The 26,258-nt window shown below is 41.2% G+C and overlaps 2 protein-coding genes across 3 annotated transcripts; both read left to right on the top strand.

Annotated features, from left to right (window-relative positions):
• The first annotated feature begins 154 nt into the window (after positions 1-154).
• Positions 155-20,103, top strand: topbp1 (DNA topoisomerase II binding protein 1). Its single transcript, XM_028967294.1, has 28 exons — positions 155-381; positions 743-841; positions 916-1,050; positions 1,190-1,333; positions 1,732-1,913; positions 2,561-2,754; positions 3,707-3,889; positions 4,029-4,195; positions 5,045-5,208; positions 5,368-5,615; positions 5,708-6,021; positions 6,321-6,493; positions 6,691-6,902; positions 7,081-7,385; positions 8,683-8,859; positions 9,226-9,338; positions 9,443-9,566; positions 10,443-10,592; positions 11,072-11,168; positions 12,028-12,208; positions 12,763-12,983; positions 14,274-14,407; positions 14,513-14,603; positions 14,748-14,911; positions 18,329-18,457; positions 18,644-18,733; positions 18,883-19,044; positions 19,612-20,103. Exons 2-28 carry the CDS (start codon positions 755-757, stop codon positions 19,741-19,743), a joined length of 4,473 nt encoding a protein of 1,490 aa, XP_028823127.1. The 5' UTR covers positions 155-381; positions 743-754; the 3' UTR covers positions 19,744-20,103.
• A 1,673-nt stretch (positions 20,104-21,776) lies between these two features.
• On the top strand, positions 21,777-25,399 carry LOC114784413 (eukaryotic translation initiation factor 4 gamma 3-like). Of its 2 annotated transcripts, XM_028969786.1 has the most exons (5): positions 21,777-23,307; positions 23,500-23,595; positions 23,822-23,877; positions 24,398-24,453; positions 24,592-25,399. In XM_028969786.1, exon 1 carries the CDS (start codon positions 21,962-21,964, stop codon positions 22,742-22,744), a length of 783 nt encoding a protein of 260 aa, XP_028825619.1. In that variant the 5' UTR covers positions 21,777-21,961; the 3' UTR covers positions 22,745-23,307; positions 23,500-23,595; positions 23,822-23,877; positions 24,398-24,453; positions 24,592-25,399. The 2 variants fall into 2 exon arrangements, with proteins under 2 accessions (XP_028825619.1, XP_028825620.1); XM_028969787.1 differs by lacking the exon at positions 23,822-23,877 and having other exon boundaries at positions 24,398-25,399.
• Positions 25,400-26,258: the final 859 nt, after the last annotated feature.

Below are 26,258 nucleotides of genomic sequence, written 5' to 3'. Positions count from 1 at the left end.
ACTAACTGCGGCTTTATAGCTCCGACCCAACACACAATTCTGACTTTTTTTTTTTTGCTGTAGTTGTTTTCAGTAATCGTCCATTGAATCCCGCTCCAACATGGTGGCGCAGTCGACGCACGTCGCCTCGCGTCACGTCGCACCAATGAGAGCACAAAACAGACGTCCGCCTCAAAACGATTGGGCGCGAAAATCTCTTTTCTTCCCACGGGAAACCTGGAAGCGAAACATGGGGGACCGACTCCTGTTTACCTCGTTGGATTTGTTATAGCTCTTGGTCGTTCTTTATTTACCTTCCGGACGTTTTAACCAGCATTCTTGGTCCGTGACGCCGACACGTTTAGGGTTTTTAAGCTCGGACTGCTGTACGAGGTGTTGCGGGTGAGTCAGACTATTCATGTTTCAAAAGAAAAACGAGTTAAAAGTGTATTTTACTCCCCCCCCCAGGCTCATCTGCCTAATACGAATGCATCAGTACTGCTAGCCATGCTAGCCGAGGCGCTCTTTCGTTTGCTACGTAATTGGTTAACGTTTCTGTGATGCTTGCTAGTGCTCAAATACTTTAGTTATCAGGTTAAGGACTTGAAAGGGAAGCAGGGCGGTGGTTTACCCCTTATCATCATTCTCCAGTAATGTTCCAGCGAGGGTCGTGTACACGTAGAAGAATAACAACAATGCCTAATGCCTCTAGTTCGTGTTCCTGAAACGTTCCTGACCAGGATGTGTCTGCTTTTCGTTTAAGGGATCTGACAAGATGCCTAATTCGAGCAAAGAACAATATTTTGTGAAGTTTGTAGACCCCAAAGGACCAAGAAGCACATTTTCATCTCAGGCTTATGAGGTAGGAGAAAAGTCTTTCAAAATAATGTTTTGGGTTTTCTTTCTGATTTCTGTGTGCTTTTATGTTTTCGCCAGGCAATTGTCGAGTCGCACTCCGAGAAAAACCTCCAGGCCATAGAAGAAGAAGCAGCACTGCAGCTGGATCACAATGACAAGTCTCTGTACATCTTCAGCACCTTCTCCGGCCATGCCTTTGAGCATTGTAAGAAGGTCCGTATCAGCAATACCAAGGCCATGAATGTGGATCGTGCAAATATTACTTAATTTCACATTTCTGATTTCTAATTCTTGTTTTAAGTAATATATATAGATACTGATGCACTGATTGATCTCCACACCACTTTGTTAGTTGGGTTGCCGGATTGTCAGTCCTTTGGTGGTGCTACACTGTCTGCAGCAGCAACGCTGTGTGCCTAAAGCTGAAGTACCTGTCTACAGCATGGCTATGGCTGATGTCACTGTCTCCTGCACCAGTCTGGATAAGGACACGAGGGTAAGCTCATCCACACGCCAGGAGTCTGGTTAAGGGACCGATATTGCTGTATTGTATGAGATGTGATAAAAGCAAAAACTTGTCATGTGCTACATCAGGAATGTCTTTACCCAGTCCTTTTTTGTTTGAGTGTCATTTGTTTTGGTCAGACAGAGAATATTTTTATCAACAAAGTTCATCTCAAAATAATTACTAACCAAACATGCCGATGCATTATTAATGCTTTTATTTAAGAAATTTGTTTGTGAATATGTGAACTGATGATTAGCAAACGCTTCCCACACACAATGTCATATAGAGCACCTCCAAAATGTCCTGTCTGTTAAATATGCTTTCCCGTGATGTGTTTATTTTAGTCTAAATAACTTATCAGTAATCAGTCTATTATTGTCCCTCAGGCCGAGGTGATGGATCTAGTGCAGCTTATGGGCGGGCGTGTCTACCGCGACCTAAATGTGGCTGTCACACACCTTATTGCGGGTGAAGTGGGCAGTAAGAAGTATGTTGTGGCGGCTAACCTTGGAAAACCCGTTCTTCTGCCCAGCTGGGTGAAAGCATGCTGGGAAAAATCTCAAAACAGGTGACCATCTTGTAGGAAGTATTACACAGCATTGTGAAAGTGAAGTGATTATCATTGTGATACACTGCAGACTCAGCAACAAAGCTCAGCCTGTGTCCCCTGCATTCAACCCATTACTTTAGTGAGCAGTGGGCAGCCATAAAAGGCACCCGGGGAGCAGTGTGTGGGGATGGTGCTTTGCTCAGTGTTTGGGATTCGAACCGGCATTATCACCTGAGAGAACATTTGCCTCCCAGAGTACTGCCATTAACACCTGCTTTTTGTTAATTCACACAGGATTAATAATTAGAATTTTTTTCATCACACACTGTCATTTCGTCAGTACTGCAGTCAAATGCAGAACAACTGGACATTTAACTGTGCAAGATTGAGGAAATTAAGAATAACAACTACACTGCATTTAATCACACAGTTTGAGAATAATGATTTGTAGGAGGTGTGGTTCAGAATGGGCATATATTGAATTTGACTGTATGGCTGTTGTTTTGAGGAGTTTAGTCACATCAAAAACATTTGGATTATCTTGGCAAAATATGTCGACTTGTTCAAAAAGTGTTGATAATTGCCAAACATGTTCCTTGAATTGCTTCCTCTGGCCCATTTTCAGTTGATTTGTGTGTCTCTGCTTGTTGTTTCCGTATGTTCAGCCTTTTCCAGCACACTGAACTTCGTCTGGAAGATTACCTATGCCCAGTGCTCCGTGGCTGCACCATCTGTGTCACGGGCCTCTCCACTGTCGAGCGGCGGGAGGTCCAGAGGGTGTGTGAGATGCACGGGGGCCAGTACTCAGCCCAGCTTCGCATGAACGAGTGCACACACCTTATCGTCAGTGAACCCTCTGGTGAGTAGAGTTGCTAGGGGCACAGGATCGCACGCTGATGCCCTGGACCCAGTTGTTAACTACTTAATCTGGATAAAAATTAAATGGATTTGCCATGTGGAATCCCCGGTTTTGCCATTCAGGATCTGGTAATTCCGTTTACTTTTTTGATGGTTTTTCAATGCAACACAAGATTGTATCCAAATAAATCAGATTACCATATCTGATTTATTTGTGCCTTAAATGGAACCAACGGTGTAGCCTACTGCATACCATTAAGTATATATTTATCATATTTGGAAGAAACAGAAAACCACACAAAATAAATACTTTAAAGTCAGATTCTCACACTTCCATTTAAATTCAATGGGTACTTTATTTAGATTTTTTAAATGTACTTTTTTTTTTTTTTTTTAGGGATTTTTTTTTTCCACTGTAAGGCTTTATTTTCACAGCAACTATCCTAGTTTAAGAATTGTAAAAACTCATCTTGGGATCAACTCTTACTTTATTTATACTTTATTAATCCAGAAGGTTAAAAGCAGAGAAGCATTTTCCATCACCCTTGGTGATCAGTGGGCAGCCATGACCGGCATCTGGGGAGCAATGTGTGGGGACGGTGCTTTGCTCAGTGGCACCTCAGTGGTGCCACTTACGTACCCCCTTCCTTAACCGCTAGGCCACCACTGCCCTCAGGATCTGATCTTATTTATTTCTGGGACTTATGTATTTATATTTACCTTTGGAACAACACATAGTTACTCTTTGATCCTGATTTAAAATTGAGATTGGTTTCTAAAACCCTCTTGTCTGTTTGAACAACCAATTTTTAAGATTCAATCCAATCTGTTATCCAAAATCCCATTGGATTACTTTTTTGAACAACTGGGCCCTGATGTTGTATTTGCCTGATTTGTTTATTAGACATTTGACTAATAGCAGTGTCATTACACCATTATTTTTTTGTTTTCAGGTCCAAAATATGAATGTGCCCAGAAGTGGAATGTCTATTGCGTGTCTATAAATTGGCTCTTTGACAGCATTGAAAAGGGCTTCTGCCAAGATGAGAGCAACTATCGTGTGGAGCCATCCACTCAGAAGCACAGCAAGCCCACCACTTCTACACCAACAGGCAGTAGCAGGAACAAACAGCAGGGTGAGAAGCACCTTCTCTGTGTGTCAGTTGTGGACTTGCTGTCATTTTTCTGCTAGTCCTGTAGACCAGAGCTGAGCCTTTTGAGGCTCATTGAGTTCAATGGATTCCTGATGTAATGAACTGAATGTTGCTGATACAGATGGCCCCTCGCTGCTGGGACTGAGTCACATTTCCAATCTCGGCGAGACCGTGAATGACACAGCCCTCACAACCACGGCAACAAGCAGTCGTCTAGAGACCTCTGACCCTGTAGATACCCTTGATCTCACTGTTTGTCCTGCTGATGACCTGCTGGATGGTTGTAAGGTATTTTGTTATATATTAATACTCACAAACTCATATATATATATATATATATATATATATATATATATATATATATATATATATATATATATATATATATATATATATATATATATATATATATATATATATATATATATATATATATATATATAGTGGATTATCTTGGCAAAGCCAGTAATATTTCAGTGTTACAGTTGACTTGTTTCTTGTTTGGCCAAAAAAAATAAACACCCAAGAATGCATGAGTAAATAGAGGAAAATATTTTTTTTTACTTTTCCAGGTACTCCTCATTGGTGAAAGTTTCCTTTTATATATTCATGCTCAAAGCCCACTAACGAACTCTCCTTTTCTGGTCCCAGCTCACTAGCATGAGTGGAAGTGGACAAGCATGTAGGATAACGACTATTTTATGATAGATGCCTATGATGTGATGAATTATCAGTTAGCTCAAAAACCCAGACAGTTCTAAAATCTTGGGCCAAATGCAATTAACAAACTTTTTTTTTTTTTTTTTTTTTTTTTTTTAAAAGACAAGATGCATCTGTCGAAAAGATGATGTCTGTTCACCCTGAATGAGACTTGTCTCTCTTCTTCGCGCCGGCCATTGTTGATTAAAAACAATGTGAAGGTGACAGCAGTGTTGTCATGCTTGGGGAATAATGCCAATGGCTTAAAATGACATTGAAAGTAGGATTTTATTCGATATGTTCTCAGTCTTGTGCAAAAAACAGTAGACTCAGATGTGGGCTTGACTTGTTATTTCCCCCTTTTAATTTTGTCATAGCAAACCATTTCCTTTCCCATTTATGCTGTGCTGCTGTGTCCTGTTTTTTTATCTTCCTCAGTTGTTCCTCTGTGGCATGTCTGGAAAGCGGCTGGAGAAGCTGCGCCGCCTTGTCAACGCTGCTGGTGGCCTGCGTTTCAACCAGCCCAGCGAGGAACTCACTCACATAGTCATGGGTGAGGCTGATCCAGACCTCAAGGGCTTTCTGTCCAAGGTCACACACAGGTATCAGCTTGCTCCATGGCTTTTATGTTGTAATTGAGTGAGACCATTTGGTGTTTGTGGTTTATTGCATCAAAATAATTGCCCAATTAAAACATTCAGGAGTCTATAGAGCTATAGTGCTAATAAGGGCTACATTGTGCTTTTGTGTTTGTTTCCTAGGCCACACATTGTGACTGTAAAGTGGCTCTTAGACTCTTTTACCCAGGGTTCTTTGCTCCCAGAGGAAGGCTACTTCCACCCTGCTTGTCTGCCACCTGTCCCAGAACCTGTTAAAATACTAGCTCAATGTCCTTCCAGCACACTGACCACGTTCTCTACTGCTGTGGTCACTACCCACAGCCCTGGTCATCACAGCAAAGCTGTGGATGACCTGCTCTCTCAGTACCTGGATGACGATCCTACTGTGGGTAAGACTGCTTTTCGTGCTTTTATTAGGTTTGCACACACAGTAATTTTGCAATAACCAACTTTAAAAATCAACAAAAAATGTTATTCTCAGTGTCCTTTCCTAAACTGGATGAAACCAACAGTGGGGGACCCGGTATTGCGGTGCAACAACCAGACCCAGTTCCTCCTCCCCCGCAAGACTCCACCCTTCATGAGTCTTCAGAGGCGGGGCTTTTCGCGGGAAAGCGTTTCATCTTGGTGGGCTTTGGTGTGGAGGCCGAGGCTCAGCTCACCATGTTAGTGACTGAGAATGCTGGCAGGGTGCTGAGTGGGCGCCGCAGGGCGGTAGCTGACTATGCCATCGTCCCTCTGCTAGGCTGTGAAGTGGAGTGCACAGTGGCAGAGGTTGCCACGGACACTTGGCTGGTACGAATGAAGACGTTTATGCATGCCTGTCAGGGTGTATAAATTGTGATGGGGCTCTTCGGTGATTTCCATTAGGTTGTTTTCCAGTGAGCTATTAATAGCCCCTGAATAACTGGAACTGACTGAGTTTCATATTATTATAAATACAGAAAAAAATAGCAATACTATTGCTATTCATATAAAAAAAAAAAAAAAAAAAATCATATAAAATAAATAGTCAGTCCTTTTTCAGGAGTCCAGTAATAACGCCTGTGCAATCTGTATTTGACATGTTTCGTGTTTTTCATTTGTGTGTGTAGGCCGTGTGTGTGGAGCAGCACTGCATCATGGAGCTTTGCGCTCACCCGTTTTTTACTCCTGTTGCAGTTGTTGAGGGTCGTTCTCCTTTGAAGGGATGTGTGCTTTCTGTTAGCCAGTTCACAGGGGCCGAGAGGGAGTCTCTCGTTGAGCTGGCCAAACATCTTGGTGCAAAGTGAGTTAGTATTTGTAATGTTTTTTAGACATTGTTGCCGGTCCTTTTGAACATTAATTTACCATATTCCATCATTTAAAGGAAATAGACATTATGGGATGTGTGCTTTCCCATATGCCTGGTCCATCTTTTGCAATGTGGGGTGAAATGCTGGGTTGCATGACCTTAATCGCATCTTTCCTGATCTAATTTTGCAGTGTTCAAGATTTTTTTGTCCGCATAGCAAACCAGCGTAAAGGCATGTTAGCCAGCACACACCTGGTCCTGCGCGCACCAGAAGGATCTAAGTACCTGGCAGCTCAAAAGTGGGGTCTTCCTGCTGTCTCTTTGCAATGGGTCGTTGAGTCTGGCAGGTTGGGTCGAAAGGCTGACGAGCATCGCTACTCTGTGGATTTGCCTCCTTCTCCAGGTTAGAGGTTAAAAGAGGTCAAGGTGTACTTTCTGGGTATTCTTAGAATTTGTCTGCTTTGAGAACAATGCATTCCTGTTAATAATTCTATTTGGGTGTATTGTATTGTGTAGTACTGAAAATGAATGATTTATCCTTGAAAACCCATAGAAAGAACATCTATGTCTTAACTCTCTAGAACGAACCAAGGACAGTTTTGTGGAGGGGTCACAAAAAACTCCTTTGCCTGCTACCCGCCATCCTTCTCCAGAGATTCCCCTCCTGGGCCCACAGAATGGAGCCACCATCACCCCTCTGGACGTGAGTCGTTTGCAAAGCAGGACTGCCCATTCAGCCTTACGCAGGCTCAGAGGTCAGCCAGACAAGGCCCAGGTACCGGACCCTGCCACCCCTCTCCAGCACAGAAAAGAGCCTGTTTCACTGGATACACCCTCTAGTTTCCTCTCCAAGGATAAGCTGTTCAAACCAAGGTTTCAAATTGAGGTAAGCTCAGATTGAACTCAGAAAGTGAAACAAGGGTCAAAAAAATAAATTCTGAAGAAAGGTTGGGTGAGGTTGGATGATTGGAAATCATATGGTTTTGTCTTCTTTCTAATGTGGCCACAAACACCGAGCATTCACCATAAATTGATTACACATTATTGCTGTAAATTGTTTATATTATGTTAAACTTTTTATAGTTTCACAGGTGCATAAATGATTAACTAAAATATGGCTATAAAAGTATTAAATTTACATTTTACATTTACATTTTACGGCATTTATCAGACGCCCTTATCCAGAGCGACTTACAATCAGTAGTTACAGGAACAGTCCCCCTGGAGCAACTTAGGGTTAAGTGTCTTGCTCAGGGACACAATGGCAGTAAGTGGGATTTGAACCTGGGTCTTCTGGTTCATAGGCGAGTGTGTTACCCACTAGGCTACTACCACCCATTTCCAAATTATTGATTAAATTCTTTGCCCTGTTGTATGATTAGTAAAATACCTAATCATTATACTCATTACACTACATGACCTATTTTCTGATTCCCCCAATTCTCTATTCAGCAAGGTTTTTTTTTTTTTTTTTTTTTTTTTTTTTTTTTTTTCCTCCTCCTCTCCTCACCACTTTTTAGCATTTGGTTTAATTTTGGTATAGGGTTGTATTATGCTTTTTCGGAAATGCAGTTAATCAGTTAAAGGAGTTGTTCATAGCTGCAATGTATTCACCACTGCAATACGTATTTAATCAGAAAATAGGTTCTTTGTTTTGGTGGTATGGTGATTTTTCTGTAACTTTAAAGCTGTAACATCAGCTCTGGGCCACAAGATTGTCGTATTTGAGTCTTTGCTAGCTTTACCTAGTGAACCACATCATGTTGTACTTCCATCATGCGTTGCTTCCATATTCCAGAACTTTCTCAGCCAAGTGTCTCATTTTAAAAGGAATATAAATGACAACTGATCTATTCCCCAAAGTAATGGAAGCCATTTTACTCTTGTTTTGGGCTTGCATAACCTTGGAGGAAGAAATACTGTCATTTCAGTTTAGCTTTTCTGGGTAGTCATAAGTTTAGTTTAATAGTTTGATTTAGTGGTTTTATTTATTTATTGTGCAGAAATGTCAGAGAACATATGGTCATTAAAATGTGCCATAGACTAATTGAAAAGTTGTGGAAATTCTTTTGTAAAAAAAAGAACCCTGATTGTAATAGCAATAGCTGATCTAGGTTGTGATATAGATGTATAGATCATTATACATAAATTCCACTTGAAAATCTGTGCTTTTCTTGGTTTAGGGTGTATTAGATGGTCTAAAAACCCCTGAGGACATCATGCAGCAAAAGGCGGAGACTCCTTTAACTGAAGTGTTCAGGAGGGGTCTGGAGGCTGCAGTGGCTAATAGCACACGCTTTCGCCCTAACCACAATTCCCTGGGAGCAAGTCCTCCACTGAATAAGGATCCTCAACCTATGGTATGCAAACATTGTCAAGCCATACACTGTTAATATCAAATCAAGCTTCTGAAGGGCCAGGGTGGCCAACTGGGTAAAGAAAGGGGTTCAAATCCCAAACCACCGAGGTGCAATTGAGCAAGTTACTGTCCCCACACATTTTAATGAATTGAGAAGTGACATTTGCCAATTTGTTCTTAGTGCACTATGGAAGTTTTACCATGAACTCTGCCCAAATACAACATTTAAAATTTGATCACTTTTTACTGCGTATGGGATCAAACTCTTCTAAAAACTGATAGCATGTTACACACAGTGATTCTGTGTATTTCATGTACTCACTTAGAGACAAACAATGTGAACCATCGTGTTTTCACACTGTTGTAGGTGCCAGAGGACCCTGCCCCGCTGTCTGGTGTGGTCATTTGTGTGAGCAAAAGACTTGTTCGGAAACAGGGGGAACTCCACTCCATTGCTGCTATGCTGGGTGCTGACTACAGGTAAAATATCTCATTCAGACCATTTGTGAGATCACAGAACCCACAGTACTCATGAATCATGTTCTAAGCATGTGGTTTTTAAGTCTAGTCTCTCGTGTTGTCAGGTTGTCCTGTGATGACTCTGTGACTCACTACATCTTTGAAGGAAAAGCTGGAGACAACAGCAAGGAGCTTAAAGCCGTGAAGGAGAGAGGATTACATGTGGTTTCTGAGCACTGGCTACTGATGGTATTTGACTCTTTCTGCCCACACGAAGAGAAAGCAGTTCTAATAAATCATAGGCATTTATGAGGGGGGTGCATGAGGGTTTGTTCTAAATAGGCAGCTCTTACAATCATTTCCTGAAGAAACTGATGTGAAGACTAAAGAATATACAGCATTGGTTGTGTGGGCTGCATACTATTTGCACCTTCTTACAGCACATTAAATTAATGTGATATCTAATAATGTGTCTGTGTACACAGCAATATGTAATGTGAATAATTTCTCTGATAAAGGGGACCAGGTCTAAACATGACATATTGTATGAATCTGTGTTCCAGTTGTTGCATCAAATATTATATATCTATAAACATCTCAGTTATCTTTGTTTTAAACAGGAATAATAGAGCGCTATTTACCTTGACTCATACCACTTCTGTAAAAATTGTACATAGTAATTAGAATTCCTTATTGTGTTTGTCAACTTCCTACCAATCTGTTGTGTATTGAACTCCAAAGTGATCATAAATAAATATAACATAATAAATAACCCTATGAGTAAATAAGAGAATAATATATAATAGCCATAGAAAAACAGAGAAATAATTGGAACACATTTTACACACATGCAGCTGATTATTGTGAAATGTATTGCATTCTGCTATATAAATGTACTTTATTATTGTGAAAAATTATTTCATGGTCATTATTGTTACCCAACAACACAGATAATGTCAGCAGTTTTTATTCCAAAAGGTCCTTTTTTCAGAGCCAGCCCTTTATTTCAAAATGGCGTTTTTCCTCTGAAGGCCTATTTGTTGCCTAATGGGACATAATTGTGAGCTGACCTTTGACCTATAATAATTCTGCTAATTTTCTCTTGTCTCCCATTGTCATTCACAGTGTGCTGAAGAACAGAAGCATGTTGCGGAGTCTCTTTTTCCCTTCACCTTTAACCCTAAAATGAGTCTGACCTTGAGCCAGATACCAAACAGCACCCAGAAAACTTCACCTCCCATCATTCAGCAGAAAACGTTCACAGAAGAGGACCAGGTAGCCTTTTAAACCAAATAACACATATATAATGACAACCCTCACTATGCACATATGTTTTATCATTATACACACTTGTTTTATTTTATCTTAATGGATTGAATTAGAAGTGACTTGTCAACTGGTTTTGAGTGTACAAACCCCTTAATTGGCTTAACATTTCGTGTTTGTGATCCTAGCCCAAAAATGAATATTTTTTTAAATAATGTTACTCACACTCTTAATCTTAAATATATAATGGATATCTGCTGTTAGATGGTTCCTGTGTGTGTTTTTGCATTTGGTCAACATGGTACAACAAAATGGACACAGTCTATTAATTTGTGGAGGATCATATGCCAGTGTCAGACATTTGTGACTATTGTGACAATAAGTACAGTGATCTGATACAACATTGTAACAAACATCCTTACTGGCCTTTCCTTTGAATACCAGTTGCTAACTTATTAAATTTTCACTTGTCTACATATGTCATTTAGCATTTTCCTGGAACAGAGGATGTCACAGATATCAAAACTCCACAGCGCAATAGCAGTAGAGGGGGAACATCTGACTACAGAAGCCCAGAGAGAAGAGGTGAGAACATAGAAATACAGTCCTATGATGTAAGCATAGTTTAAAATTCTCAATTTGCAGAACCATTTTTTTTAGCAGAAAGTTTTATTATTCAATGAAACAAAACACTGAACACAGTTATAATATAGATGTATCTTCTTTAAACATGTTTGTTTAAAGCACTGAACATTAAAGTTTTTCATTTTCCTATTTTAATATTAAATATATATTATCCTATTTAAATAAATAATTTGTTCTGTTTGCTTTACCTTCCATCAAAGGGAGGGTATGGCCTAATCAGGAGGCTGAATGTCCTTATAATATTGTAGGAAAAACTCCCACATTTTTTGAAAATTCTTAATTTATTGAGGGAGTAGTGAATCTTTTATGTAGCATGAGTGGACATTTTGAAGTCATGGTGTGTCTGTGACAGATTTGGCATGAGATATCTGTGATTATTTTCCTAGTTCTTGAGAGGCACAGGTCCTAGATTGAAGGCAGGTGTGATTGAGTGCTATTAGAGGTGTGAACCTTGACTGGGCTTATGATTTGATTATGAATATCGATGCTTTGCGATGCATCCCATATTTTTTGATCATTACTTCACATTATGTTTTCAAATACAAGAGTTAAGGACAGCAGTTTGTACAGAAAAGTTCAACAAACTTCAACTCTGACCGCGGTACACACACAAGGCCGCCAAATGGCCACACTTGCACCATGAAAGCCATAGAAAATAATGGGTTTAGGCGAAAAGCACAGCACATGTCACGTTCAGTCTGAAAGCGCCAAAACCTTCACCTGTTGAACAAACTGCCCTTAATTCACATGCCACCATTGCAAAAAACACTATTTGACGTTTAATCTCCCCCACCACCAGATCTTACTGATGCTCTGGAGATGAGGGAGTCACTCCAACGGCAGATGCAGGAAATCATGTCTGCTACTAAGGTGACTAGTGGCCGGGGCGGATTTGGGGGTACAGACTCCCACCCTCACACTCCCAGCAGCTTGGGTCGACCAGTCCGAATCACAAGAGGCAGCAGCCGAGAGGCCCGCAGGTAGGCCAACTACAAAAACACGAAAACTGAGCTCCAGATTACAACTATTTCTGTTTTGCCTGGTTTCTGATTTTTGGTGCCCTTTGTGCCTATGAGTCTGTATAACTGCATTTTCTACATAACTGAAAATAACTTATTGCACCAGTAAGGTTACATTAAAATGGAATTGATTTAATAGAACACATTGCCACATTGTTAATAGTAGAACTTCAGATTGAAAATAGGACCTCATCAACCCTTGTTAAACTTATATTTGCCTGATATACTGGTTATGTTCCATTCAGTCTTAAAATTATATGGATTCATAGTTTAATTATGATCTTGGGAGCATAATGGTAACAAAGGCAGTCACAAAGGCTGCCAGGTGTGTTTTTTTTAATTTTATTAATAAATTCATAAGACAAGCAATCAACTAAAGAAATGTGCAACTGTCTCAACCTGTTGCTTGATATCCCATATATTGAACAAAATACTTCCAGCTTTTATGTCAGGCTAGTTAACTTAAAGTATAAGATTTATGTGATACAAACATTCATGTTAAGAACTGTATGTAGACTTTCCAGGCACGTGTCCGCAGAGATGAACACGGAACCCTCTCAGAGTGAGCAGATCGTTTGGGATGACCCCACTGCTCGAGAGGAGCGTGCTAAACTGGCTGATCTGCAGTGGCCTGGCAGCCCTTCCCAGTATTCGGACCCCTTGGCTGCCTTTGCTGTGCCTGAGCAGTCCCAGCCTGTCAAGGACTCCATGACTGACTCTGAGCTGGTTGAAATGGGTAAGATCAGATTGTGAGAGTTCATACACATGTTCTCCCAGCAGAGTAGGGATGTCATGATACCTATTTTGTACCAATAGCATTACATGATTATGGATTACTTAATTTGATACCATACTAAAAACTCCTTTATTTAAAAAGACCGTCCTCTTACTGATACCAACAAAGGGCAATCATGAGATTTCAGACTCATGGATAATAAGAAAACAGAGGCTGTCCACACACAATGTACAGGGCCACACACTTCTAATAACTGTAAATTGCCTTTTGTGGATCATTTATCTCTGCTTCTTATATTATTACTTACATTTCCCACTCATCAGAGTGGAGCTTTGTAATATTCAAGGAACACAGAGCAAGGTGTTAATTTCCTTAGATCACTACATTTGAGCATCTGTGGGAACCACATCTGAAAATCTAGATCTTTCACTCTCCTAGGGGTCTAGGGGTTTAAGAAACGCGACATGGATGTGGAGAGGAGGACGTCCACGGATACATACAGGACCAAACATCACATACAAACAGTTCTTTTATTTAGAGTGAGCTAACAGGTACACTAAAACAGCAGACTCGGGACCGCTAACCAACATCAACAAAGCTTAAAGGAAGGGATGGTCCATCGGGGATAACACAAACACACACAGGTTAACAAAAAGGGCACATAAAGCTAACAGGCTAACAACAAAGGGTCTATCACACAAAGCAACAAGAAAAACGAATGAGATCCCCAACGGAGCTCCTTGCAGATCTCCGTGGACCCTGGGGACCTCCCAAAAGAGTAAGGGCCTAGCAGACCCTGGGGACCTCCCGAACACCATCCGAAGTCTGTTTATATAGGTGGTGACCAATAGGCAGATGGTAGGTGGAGCTGGTACGCTTCAACTCCTCCCACGAAGTCAACCTAAAAGAGACAGGACACAAAAACAGCCAGACACACAGAACACATGGGGAGCATACGTCCAGGGACGTAACAAGATCTCAGATTACCATTTTAATGATGCAATTATTTAAACAAATGAAATATTAACATAGTTAACAGAAATGAATATGAAAGCTTCCGTTTAAGTTAGCATCATATTACTTCTTCAGGGGCAGTGGTGGCCTAGCTCCTCATGCCCTTCACGGCTGCCCTCAGCTCACTAAGGCTGATTGGTTAAATGCAGAGAACACATTCAATTGTGTGCTCTGTTTGCTCTGCTGTCTGTGTATCGCAGTGGCAGTCACTACATGTTCACTGTAGGTCTCTGTGCCAACATGTTTGCTTATGTTTTACTTGTGGACTCCCCTCAGCGGCCTGTGAAGTTATTGAGGAGCAACTGAAGGGAAATATGGGGACTTCAACCCGAGAACCAAGTTCAACAGAGTCAAAGATTCATATTCCTGAACCCCCTAGCACTGTAGCAGCTGCTCAACCAGAGCCAGAAGTATGTTTTTCCTGTCTTATCCCAGTCACTTGATTTTAATAGTGAAAATGACTCTAGATGCTGAGGAATATTCTGACTCATAGGCTCCCCTTTTCCTTCCATCAGTCTGAGCTTGTGAGAAAGACACCACGATTCCAGCTCTCGTCACTCAGCCAACAGGAACGCATTGACTACAGCCACCTCATAGAAGAACTGGGTATGATCTTGAAAACCAATTAATTTGAACCTCAGCTAATTGGGACTTCTCACTTTACTTTTGAAAACAGTAATTTGCCTGCTTCTCTTAAAAAGAGAGAGAGAGTATCGTTTCGATTGTACTCAATGTACCGCATTTCTTTAGGTGGTGTAGTCCTGGAGAAGCAGTGTTTTGATCCAAGCTGTTCACATATCATTGTGGGTCATCCGCTGCGCAATGAGAAATACCTGGCTGCTATGGCAGCAGGCAAGTGGATCCTACATCGCTCCTACCTCGAGGCGTGTCGAGCAGAGGGGTGTTTTATTCAGGTAAGGTTAACGTAATACATACGTGATACACCATAGGTTTCCTCTGTCTAGTGTTTTGAAAGTGAAATGATGATCATTGTGAAACACTGCATCACAGCACACGGTGACACAACGAAATATGTCCTCTGCTTTAGTGGGCAGCCATGACAAGCACCCGGGGAGCAGTGTGTGGGGACCGTGCTTTGCTCAGTGGCACCTTCGAACTGGCATCCTTCTGATTACGGGGCCGCTTCCTAAATCGTTAGGCCACCTATTGTTCCGAGAGGACTGCTCACTGCACTATGTAGTTCACATTGGATCAGTGATTTAGGATTAATTGCTCCATGTCTCATTTGAGAGGGATCCACCTGCTGCCAAGGTGCCACTGAGGTAGTCTTGAGTAAAGCGTAATGCGGAAGACGAATGATGAAAGAGTGTTAACTGTTGAGGTGGGACTATTGCACAGTCAAATGCACAGACACAGAGGGGAAAAAAGTGTCAGTGGTTGGCTATGGCGAAGGTGGTCGCTGAAACTTTTTTGAAAAGTCATTTATTCATTCACTCTTGTATCGGCACAACACCATTTTCTGCTGATGAGGGTGGAATACCTGGTTTGAGACAGTGATGTACAATGCAGTGCATGTTCTGTATAGAGAGTTCTTCCCATCAGGTTACAAACATCCAGCGTCTGCTTGAAACAGAAGAAAAGTTGCAGGCCCTCACTGTCAAGCTGACCTTCATCCACCTCTGATGAATGCTCCAAACTGATGACCGCTCATGATCCTGGAAGGAACAAGCCAATAATCTCACAGCAGTTTCTGTGCACAATGTACTGGAAGATCTGGGGTCCTACCCTGTGAATATTACAGCAAAAACGTGTGGGTTTTGTTGCTGAAACCGATATGCTACTGAGCAAGATGTGTATGGCAGAAAGAAAGAAGGTACTTGTTCAGCTTCCTTTTTTTCCATTTCAAGGCATTGGGACACTCACCCAGACAAATAAAGGTCTACAGGCTGTTGAGGGTGTTTTCTATGGCTGGAGCCTGCCTAATATCAAACCAGATTCAAGCTCACACACAACCACTGAAACCACTGGCATACCCATCAGCAGAGTTTTATGAAGAGTGCGCTGCTTATCAACATTGTGTATCCAGGGAAGCCCTACACACCCGGGGTTTCATTTTATAAAACGTAGAACTCCTACTAAAAGTGTATGTGCAATCAAAAGATAAAAACGATATCCACAAAGAAAATGTCAGATTTATGAAAACGTGCACACTTGCAAGCAATATACGCTTTATAAATCACACTATGATATTGTTCAAATGTATATTTGCTGCATATTCCACCTCATTAAGGCTCTGATGTAAACCTGGAAAAAAAAAAAAAAAACCTCATCGTGGCAACCGAGGAGAAAAGTTAGAAGTGAATTTTTTTTTTCTGAATCTGAAATAGATGTGCTTATGGGTGAAGTGGTAAGCCGAAAAATTGATATATTGGTTTGTCACAGTAGTGTGATGACAGACAAAATAAAGTATGCTGTGAATGAAGTGAGTGCATCATTAAACATTCCTCTGCGCTCTGGGGCTTTGAAAACGGGGGTGAGGAACCAGTGCTTGAGAGAGTAGCTGCTGTCGCCTGCATTTTATAAAAATTATTCAATACATGAACAATGAATATGAAAGCTTTCTTGAATATAAAATCACATTTCTTGTATTTCCTGAACAAACTTTAGAACTAACTAACTACTTTGTTAATTATAACATATTCTTGTTGGCTAATTCCCGCTGAGTCATGTGCCTGTAATTGTACTGGTGATGGCGCGGTTCCTTCAGGTTGGTCTCTAGAACATTGGACCCAGTTCAGCACTTAGCTCAGCTCCAAAAGCACACACCTAAGTAATCAAAATCGTCTTATGGGCCAAAAATCTTCATGGTCCTTGAACACCCATTCTCTTCTTATTCTGCCATTGGCATAATGTTCTAACAATGCCAGCATATCCATAATGAAAATGAATTGATAGTGAAGTGATTGTCATTGTGAAACACTGCAGTGACTCAATGAAATGTGTCCTCTGCATTTAACCATCACCCTTGGTGAGCAGTGGGCAGCCATGACAGGTGCCCGGGGAGCCCAGTGGGGGGATGGTGCTTTGCTCAGTGGCTCCTTGGTGTATTGGGATTTGAACTGGCAACCCTCTGATTATGGGGCCGCTTCCTTAACTGCTACATTACGCATTTTACGTTATGCACAAGCATTTATGTGTTTCACACTGTCTTCAAATGTTTGTGGTAATGACGGCCGCAACTTATCCATTTACATTTCAAACGCTGTAGTGCTGTTTAAAAGTGTAGGTTTAAGTTAAGATTTAATGTTTTACTTACAAATTCACTGTTATAAATATGTGAAAAAGTGCAATTAAATGTATGGTGTATTACTCACCATCACAAGGAATTATTGTATATGTACTAATGCCACTCATATTTTTGCTCACCGAGCATTTTTGCATTTTTTTTTCTCCCAAAATGTTTGCATGCCTGGGTCAAAGTTTGCGTAAATATGCACATTGTGCAGTCAAGTTTCTATAGATCGCAACGTATGCATATGAATAGGCGTACTCGTCTTTTAGGTCTCGTTTGGTGCATACGCAACAGTTATAAATGCGACCCCTGGTCTGGATCTTGCTGAATACTGGATTGTGTAAGTGACAGTCCCTTAAGTCTTACTTTCTTGTCAATTTAGTGGATTGTGTGAGAACACAGACTCAGACAAACAGGAAGCACTTACAGTGATGAACTCAAAGAGACTGACCATGTATTTCAATGGTGATGTCTGTGAAAGATGGAAGAATTAAAAATTAATAGTTAAGCTTTCAGTTCCTTGCAAATGTGCACTTTTTTTTTTTTTTTTTTTTTTCTCCAGATCAATATAAATGTTTATTTATTTAATTATACATTTTTAATTAAATGTGAAGCATTTGTGTGTGTGTGTGTGTGTGTGTGTGTGTGTGTGTGTGTGTGTGTATAGCCCATATATATAATATATAGAGGTGGGCATAGATTAATTTTCTTAATCTAGATTAATCTCACTGAAAATAAATTATGTTCAATAAGATGTACTTGTGTTTACCAACTGTTTATTCAGTTAAATAGCTGCATCCATGTTACCACGTCACGTTTGATGTGGTAATTTCACAGTTCAAAGACTCGTTCTCGCCCCCTACAGTGCAATTCGGCTAGGTATACATCCGCGCTAAAATATCAAGGTGAAAGTCATCATAGTGTAGCGGTTCTTCTTCTGCGTTGTGTAACTTTTTGATTTCGTTTCTTGAACCACAAATGATGAGGCTGCAATCAGAGCAGCAACCAATTGTTTCTCACTTGTGGCAACACTGCCAGCTTGTTTTAATTTTGATTTTTGATTTTTTTTTTTTAACAGGAGCATGAGTATGAGTGGGGAAATTGCTCCATCCTGGATGCTCTGCCCTCAATCACGTCCCAGCAGAAGAAACTGGCCCTGTCTGCCAAGCGCTGGAGAGAGACGCTGCAGGACAAGAAGGGCCATGAGGTCGCTAGTCCCTCACTTGCTCCCTCACTCACTCACTGGTGGTGTTTAGAGATGAAATGCTATTTTCAGGGGCTGAGCACTGGGGGCACATGCAGGCACAGGTTTACCTAAATGAATTAGTAAAGGAAGGCATTGGCTGAAATTTCAAATGCCAGTGAGCTGAATGTTCTGAGCTTTTTTGTTTAGGGTGCGTTTAGTGGTTGGACAGTCATGCTGAACATTGACCAGGCCAGGGAGGCCGGCTTCAGAAGACTGCTGCAGTCTGGAGGCGCTAAGGTTCTAGTCACCTTTGACATTTTTATTTATTTGTTTGTTTGTTTGTTTGTTTTTTTTAATATCAAGTCACTTTTCCTTTCTTCGTCCTGTCACACACCTTTATATCTTTGTTTTAGTTTTCTATTATATATTCATGGTTTTCATTTTAGGTGGTGCCTGGGCCTTCTCCCTCACTGTACAGGAATATCACTCACCTGTTTGCAGACTTCAGTCGACTGAAGCCCGGAGACTTTCGTGTGGATATGAACGAGATCCAAGTCCAAGGAGTGAAATGCCTGAGGCCAGAGTACATTGCTGACTACCTCATGCAGGTTGGTACACAATTTCAAGAAATGGCCTGTTATCTTCAAAGATCCTTAGATCTACAATATAAATAGGGCTGCGTGGTAAATCTAATCGCAATGTCAGATCCTGCGATTACATGAACGCAAAATGACACTATTTATATTATCTGAAGCTTAAGTGACTATAAATCATTCACTGGATAGTACCTATCTATTTTGAATGATTTGCTGCTTGCAAATTGGTTTTGGTGATTGGCATCTTTATTATTGGCAAAATTATCTTCACATTCAAGCTTTTGTATCAAGTGATCTGACTTTTTATATATACATACATACACACACACACATTTCGGCCTCCTTGTTCTCCATCGAAAAAACATGCAAACTCGCTCTCATAATGTAAAATTTTCTTCTTTTTTTTTTTTTTTTTCAATCTGCATTGACTAAAACAGCATTTCACTTTCCTTAAAAAAAATTAAATTCTTCATACTTAAACCTGAATGTCTTATAATGTCTTGAAAGTGTTGCTTTTTCAGTAGCAGTAACGAGGTGCTTTTTTTTTTTTTTTTTTTTTTTGGGGGGGTGTTTGTTCAGGACCCCTTTCCCCCCGTGGATCTCTACTGCCTGAGCAGATGCTCGGACACGGAACCTGCTGCCGTCTCCCGTAAGCGCAAAGCATCAGGGGAAAATTCTGCCGTCAAGAAGAGTCGTAGTGCGAATGACTAAGATAAAGTATTTATGACTAATGTTTATTTATGCCACTTAAAAAGAAACAATAAAGTAGTCATCTGTGTAAAATTCAGTTAAAAAGTGACTTTCATTGCAGACAGATAAGATGCACTTTTTATTTTTTTTAACGCTGGAACCCATGAATTTATATAACTTAAAAAATATGCCTTCTGTTAATGTCTTATTTTATTAGCTTTTATTTTATATGAATGTGAAACAAAAGTACAGGAGTCATTAATGTTTTAAATGAGAATAAATAACGTTTTGATGCTAAGTTGTGTATGAGCGTTCTGAAGTTGTTTCTACATTCTAAAAATGCATTAAAGACTTATCTCTCTGTCTGTGTGTTTATGTACAGTGAAAGTGACAAATATTAAGTAAAGTACATGAAAATAACAATTGCTGCCTTAATTATTTTGACATTACTTAAAATTTTAGAATAAAATGTGTAGAATTAAAATACCATTGAACCACACACGAAGAACAAAAAATGCCCATCTAAATAAAAAAGAAACAATAAAGTAGTAATTTGTGGAAATATCAGTTAAAAATACTATAAAATTAGCTTTTTTTTTTTTTTTTTTTTTTTTAATAGCACCCTATAATATGTAGCCATTCAGCTCATAAGAGGAACAGAAAAAAGAAATGCCTTTACTCTATTCTGTAAGTAAAGTAAATACATATGCCCTTTTGTTATATATATTCGTGTTTTTCGATTCTTTCAAAAGACTCATTCAGTGCTTGGCAGGAAGAGCAGGCGACCTCGACTTCCTGAACTGATTCACGGCCGAAGATTTCATTTCAATTCAGATTTTACAACCCCGTTTGTCCAAATAAACTCGTTTATTATTAATTAAAACTCGTGTTTTAATTGTCCTAACTGGTGTACTCGGCAGTGTCACCTAAAATCATGCATGATGCACAATAATTCTGCTGCAAAGCATCTTGCTTGTCCTGATGTGTGGTAGTAGCCTATTGGGTAACACACTGGCCTATGAACCAGAAGACCCAGGTTCAAATCCCACTTACTACCATTGTGTCCCTGAGCACGACACTTAACCCTGAGTGTCTCCAGGGGGGACTGTCCCTGTAACTACTGATTGTAAGTCGCTCTGGATAAGGGCGTCTGATAAATGCTGTAAGTGTAAGAAATGTAAATGATACAGTCTAAAAATGTCTTTCTTTTCTGCTTTGCAGTGAATTTGGGTATTTTTATTTTATAGACAGCAGTGGATATTTGCACTTTATTTCCTGAAAATGTGAAAGGTTTGAAATAGATTGCACTTAAAAATATGCACTTATATATACACGTAATTCCACTTCCTCTTTTTTCCCCAGATACTTCCACCCCACTGTAAACAGAGCATCTGAGCAGTAGAAATATTTTTTTTTTCTATTTAGTATGACAAAGTGGATGATTTTTAAAAGGTATTGTTGGAAATAATATGCTATTTACTTTTTACTTTTTTTTGTATAACCATTAATGGAAAAATTGCTAATCTGGCATTAAAAATCAGAAATCTGATACACATGACAATCGGGGTAAAAAATACAGAATGATCAATTTCCAGTCTCACCCAGCAGAGGGGTAAATTGTCCTTCCACTGTTACATACTGACTGGTTTTTGAGTATAAATGTTGCTCTGTTAGGAGGGGCATTGACTTTACCTTTATTCAGAGGAGTGTACTTTGTTGATTAAATGTCACCTTGAACTATTATTATTCATGATCAAGAGAGTAAAATTAGCTTTGGAACAATATACTCGTTCACTCACTCTTTTATAAGACCATGAGGAATCAGGAGAAGAATGTGTTCAGTGTTAGAATACACCTGTCATGACGTCAGTTCCTGTGTTGATTCAACTGCCGTCGTGACAGACTGTGTCATCGTTTGATTAAAAACAAAACCGCCGACATGTTCAGACGCGACTGGTCGCCATGACAACTGTAAACAGAACGCCGACTCCTGATTGGCCGGGGCGCCTTCATGGTAAAAACTCGACTGGAGACTTTCAGTTGCTCGCCAACTACCCGACTTGACTGCTTGCGGCTGCTCGCTTTCAAGATCCAAAAACCTTTTTCAGAGATTATCTGAGCTTTGGAGACATTTCACTGCATATTGCTATTTATTATTGTTAATTGCTCGTTTTTTCGTTATTGTTATAATATTATTATTGTTGTTCTTGTGTAATTAACTCTTTTCGTTTTCAGCACCATGAGCGAATTCGGGCTCCACCGGGCTGAAGAGCCCTGGAGGCCGAGAAGGATGATGGCGACGCGCGGCCTTGTGAGTGGAACGCGGCGGCTGCTGCTCCACCTCCGCACGGCGCTGAACAAGATGACCGAGCGCAACTTCCAGCAGCAGCTGGACAAGGTGGCGGCGCTCGACATCACCACCCAGGAGCGGCTGCTGCTGGTGGCCGACGCCGTGCTGAACAAGGCCGTCACGGAGCCCGCCTTCTCCGGGCTCTACGCGCAGCTGTGCGCCGCCCTGCAGCGGCTCCGCGTCCCGTCCGCCACCAGCCCTGGAGCCTCCGTGACCTTCGCCGGCGTCCTGCTGGGCCGCGTGTGGAGGGAGTTCCACGGACAGCGGCCGCTGGGCCTCGTCAGGTTCATCGTGGAGCTCTTCAAGGTGAACCTGGTGACGGAGGCCATGGTCCACACTGGCATCCAGGAGCTTCTTCGTAAGACCTCCGAGGAGAGCCTGGAGTGTCTGAGCGGCCTCCTGCCCCGCGTCTGCCCGGCCCTGGGAAGATCTCGGGTGGAGCGCTACCTCAGGCAGGTGGAGGAGGTCCTCGGGCGGAGGAGGAGATGCTCGTTCCAGCTGCGCTTCAGGCTGCAGGACATGCTGGACGAGTGCAGGCAGAAGGCGGCGGTGAAGAGCGGGGAGCATCCGGTGGAGAGAAGGCCGCGTCTGTGCGCCATGGACCGACCAGAGTCGACCCGCAGGCCGGTACACGCTCGTCTGGGCCCGAGAACAGCGCAACGCGCCTTTTAAAGCCCGGGGCCATCCGGGACATCAATGGATCCTTTATCCGCCGGGCATTCTGGTGGCCGCTGATGGCCAGGGAGGTACGGGCCTATGTGGACGCATGTGAGGTTTGCGCACGGGCCAAGGACTCTACACCGGTTCCCCGACGCCCCTGGACCCACCTCGCCCTGGATTTTGTCTCCCGGTCTCCCCGAAGCAGAGGGCCCTAACAGCCTGACCATCGTGGATGGCTTCTCAAAGGCTGACCTGGTCCTCCAACACAAGGGGACGCGACTCCTTTAAACAGGACAAGATGGCCACTCCCATGATGGCCGCTGTTTGACTCAGCTCTACTCACCACCTATTTTCCGAGTAAGACTGTTCCAGCATGTGTTTACAGGGACACGCACTGATTCAGTGTTTACAGGGACACGCAGGGACTCCAGGCAGCTGCTCAGTGGATCTTCAGCCACGCCAGGACAGATTGAGGAGCAGGCGGCGGCCCTCATCTGCCTCATCTTGGAGAGGTTAGTCGAGGCTCCTTTGGGGATGTGAAGCGTGGGGAATGGCAGGCAACCTCTGGAAAAGTGGTGAGTACAAAACGACAGCAAGTGAGTGCATGTTGGGGAACAAACCCAAATTCTCCAAATCATGATTCATTTTGTCAGCACAATCATGTCAGCTTTGTGGAGTGAAATAAATCTCAGCATTTTGTTGCTTAAGATTTGAGTCTTGTACTGATAGTGATTCGTTTTTTTATTGGTGTACAAACCTGTTGTTAGGTTCAAGAGGCGGTCCACGGTGTGACCGTAGAAGAGTGTCAGACGGCTTTGCAGAGCCACAGCTGGAACGTTCTGGAGGCAGTGCGCTACTTTAAGGTATTCAGGACCTCTTAATTCCTGAAGAAAAGTTCTATGGTGGAGATAACATTCACAAACAAGCAATTTCTGATTTAAAAATGAAAAAAATTCTGAAACATTCAAATTGTGTATATTGGGCCATCATGAATTTCCAATCTAGTCTATGGCCGCCAGTTTTTACACTGGCCTACAGTGACATCTGTTTCCAAATGTTTTTTTTGTGGTTCGGACTCTTCTCTTACAGGCGCTGATGGTTTATGATGGTTTCAAATGAGAAGTTATCTGTTCTTTACAGTCTGTGTAAGTTTTGTTCCCCATCTGTGATTCTAATACAACAGAGTCAGCAGTTTTATGTGTCTCTTCTGCTAGGCACAAGGCCCAGTAAGTAGACTATAGAAAGGACATTCAGCCTGAAGGGACAGGGCCATTATTCAGTGGAAATAAGGAAGCTAGTTTGTTTTTTTCTATCAGCTCCACTTAATCAGATCTTCAGTAATGTTTCAACTGTATAGGTAGTATGTGGAACAGTAAATTAAGTTTGCAGGTCTCAGTACACAATCATTTTAATTAATGGAAAGGAAGACCAAGCATGAGCCTTTGAGGTTTGTGTTAATTTTGCTCTTAAAGGTTAAAGCCACATGTTTTATCTTGTAATGGTCATTAGGAATTTATAATGTTTAGACAGCTTGAGGCTGGTAGTAGCTGTTAGTATGTGGTCACATTATTTCAGGTGAAAGGGACATAATATCAGCAGCAGCAGCAGGCAGGAAAAACTGCATCCTGCGACTGACTAGTTTCTGTTTCTTTTTCATGAGTCAAGATTTTCCATTACGGCATGATTCAATACTCAGCTGAATTTCCGAACTTTTTTTTAAAGTAAGTTATACCAAATAAGTTATACTCTGTGGGATATTTGTGATATAGCATGTTTTTGAATGTCATAATGTTGTTTTGCTAATTTGACGAGTTAAAGTGCTGATAATCCATCTGCCTGTTTTTTTTTTCACTCCTGAGATGATTCGTCATGTATCGCTAACAGTTCAGTGAACAAGAAGTATTACACACAACCAAAGAGGAGAGACTGAGGAAGTGGACGTTGACAAGAGCAAGTCTTCATTGCCCAGCATGAGAAAATGAGGATTCTGACATTAGCGAACACTCTTCATATGCCACATCTACGATAGCACCATGAAAAGCAGGCCCGTCATGTTTGTCATATAAAACTAAATTTTCTTTGTCTCACAGATTTTCTATATTTGGACCAAACATGACCAGGGGTACTGCGCTAACAATTGTCATCATTGCAACAAAGACCACAGCTTCAGTGTTGCTTTTGTGAACTAACTTGTATTTATTTTATTTATTTATTGTTTGTATGTATATTTATTATTTTTGAATTGTATTGACTAAAAACTGTCATTCCTGTTCTTGTATGTGCCCTGCTGTCTCTGTACAACTGCTGTCTAAATTAAAATATGCATGGCACGCATGGCTTTTAAAGGCTGGCAGTTTAGGAACATCCCTCTGTGTAAAAATATTTTCATTTGTACATTAAATAGACATGGATTTTTCATTTAGTTAGAAATCTTGTTTTCTTGAGTGAGCCTGTTTTTGTATGGATTTATAGAGATTTCTTTAAACATGCACAGTTCTATCTGCCTAGCCACCAAGCAGTTTCTGCAAAAAAAAAAAAATTAATCCTTGTTCATTTATATGTGACCCACTAAAAGCTGTTACCATACAGGTGAATAAATTGATTTCATGATTTATGTAGACGTTGTACAGTTTATGATTATTTTTTATTAAAAGTATTTACCATTTACCATGTTTTCTTTTTCTTGTTATTTTCTGACCTAGAAAAAAACTATACATACTCACATATGATCCATTTAGCCACCAATTCACCTAGGGTTCATGCCTTTGGAATGCCAGGAGGAAACTGGGGAATCTGTTGAAAACCTGCACCAATACGGGGGGGAGCATTTAAACTCTACACGCTCACAAGGTCCAAGCCAGGATTCAAACTCACAACTGTATAGTTGTAATGCAACTCAATATTCTGCAAATGAATAATGAACATTATTTTTACATTACAAAATAGCCTGGGATGTTAAATCTGCAAAAACAAGCTTAAAACTGGGATTTAGATGTGGGACTAATGAAGGATTATTGTATTTGATCCCTTTTATTATTTGATTGTTGTTAGAGGTGAATGTTGTTTTAATAAAGTTGAGTGCAGCAGTTGGTCTTCTATGAAGTAGTTGGACCTGCAGCACATGCTTTCACCTGTTCCTCATGCTGGTCTGCAGGAAAGTGGGTAAGGAACGGGGTGTCGGGCAGGCAGGGTTAGGCGGTGGTCAGAGACCAGAGATCTAGAGTGGGGAGAGTGAGAGGACACCGGTGATCCAGCCGATTGCCTCCCTTGGGAGAAGTGTGCAATCAAAGGAGGTCAGAGGGTTGGGAAAGTCAGTTTCTTATGGGCTGTCAAGTTTCTATGTAAGAGGCTGAAGGAAATCAGTGCAGCAGCATGTCCAGTTCATCAGGGAAGTTGTGAAACTGAGTGTTTTATTTGTAGACAACGTATCGCTGTCCGCCCCAAACCAAACCATAGCTGAGAAGAATAATGGTGGATTTCTTCCACTGACTAGACCAGTGAAGTGTTTCTCAATATTCCACTGCAG

Source organism: Denticeps clupeoides, chromosome 2, assembly GCF_900700375.1.
Source record: "Denticeps clupeoides chromosome 2, fDenClu1.1, whole genome shotgun sequence".
Classification (NCBI taxonomy): domain Eukaryota; kingdom Metazoa; phylum Chordata; class Actinopteri; order Clupeiformes; family Denticipitidae; genus Denticeps; species Denticeps clupeoides.
The sequence above is the reverse complement of the archived record's forward strand: the minus strand, read 5'-3'. Positions and strand labels throughout refer to the sequence as shown.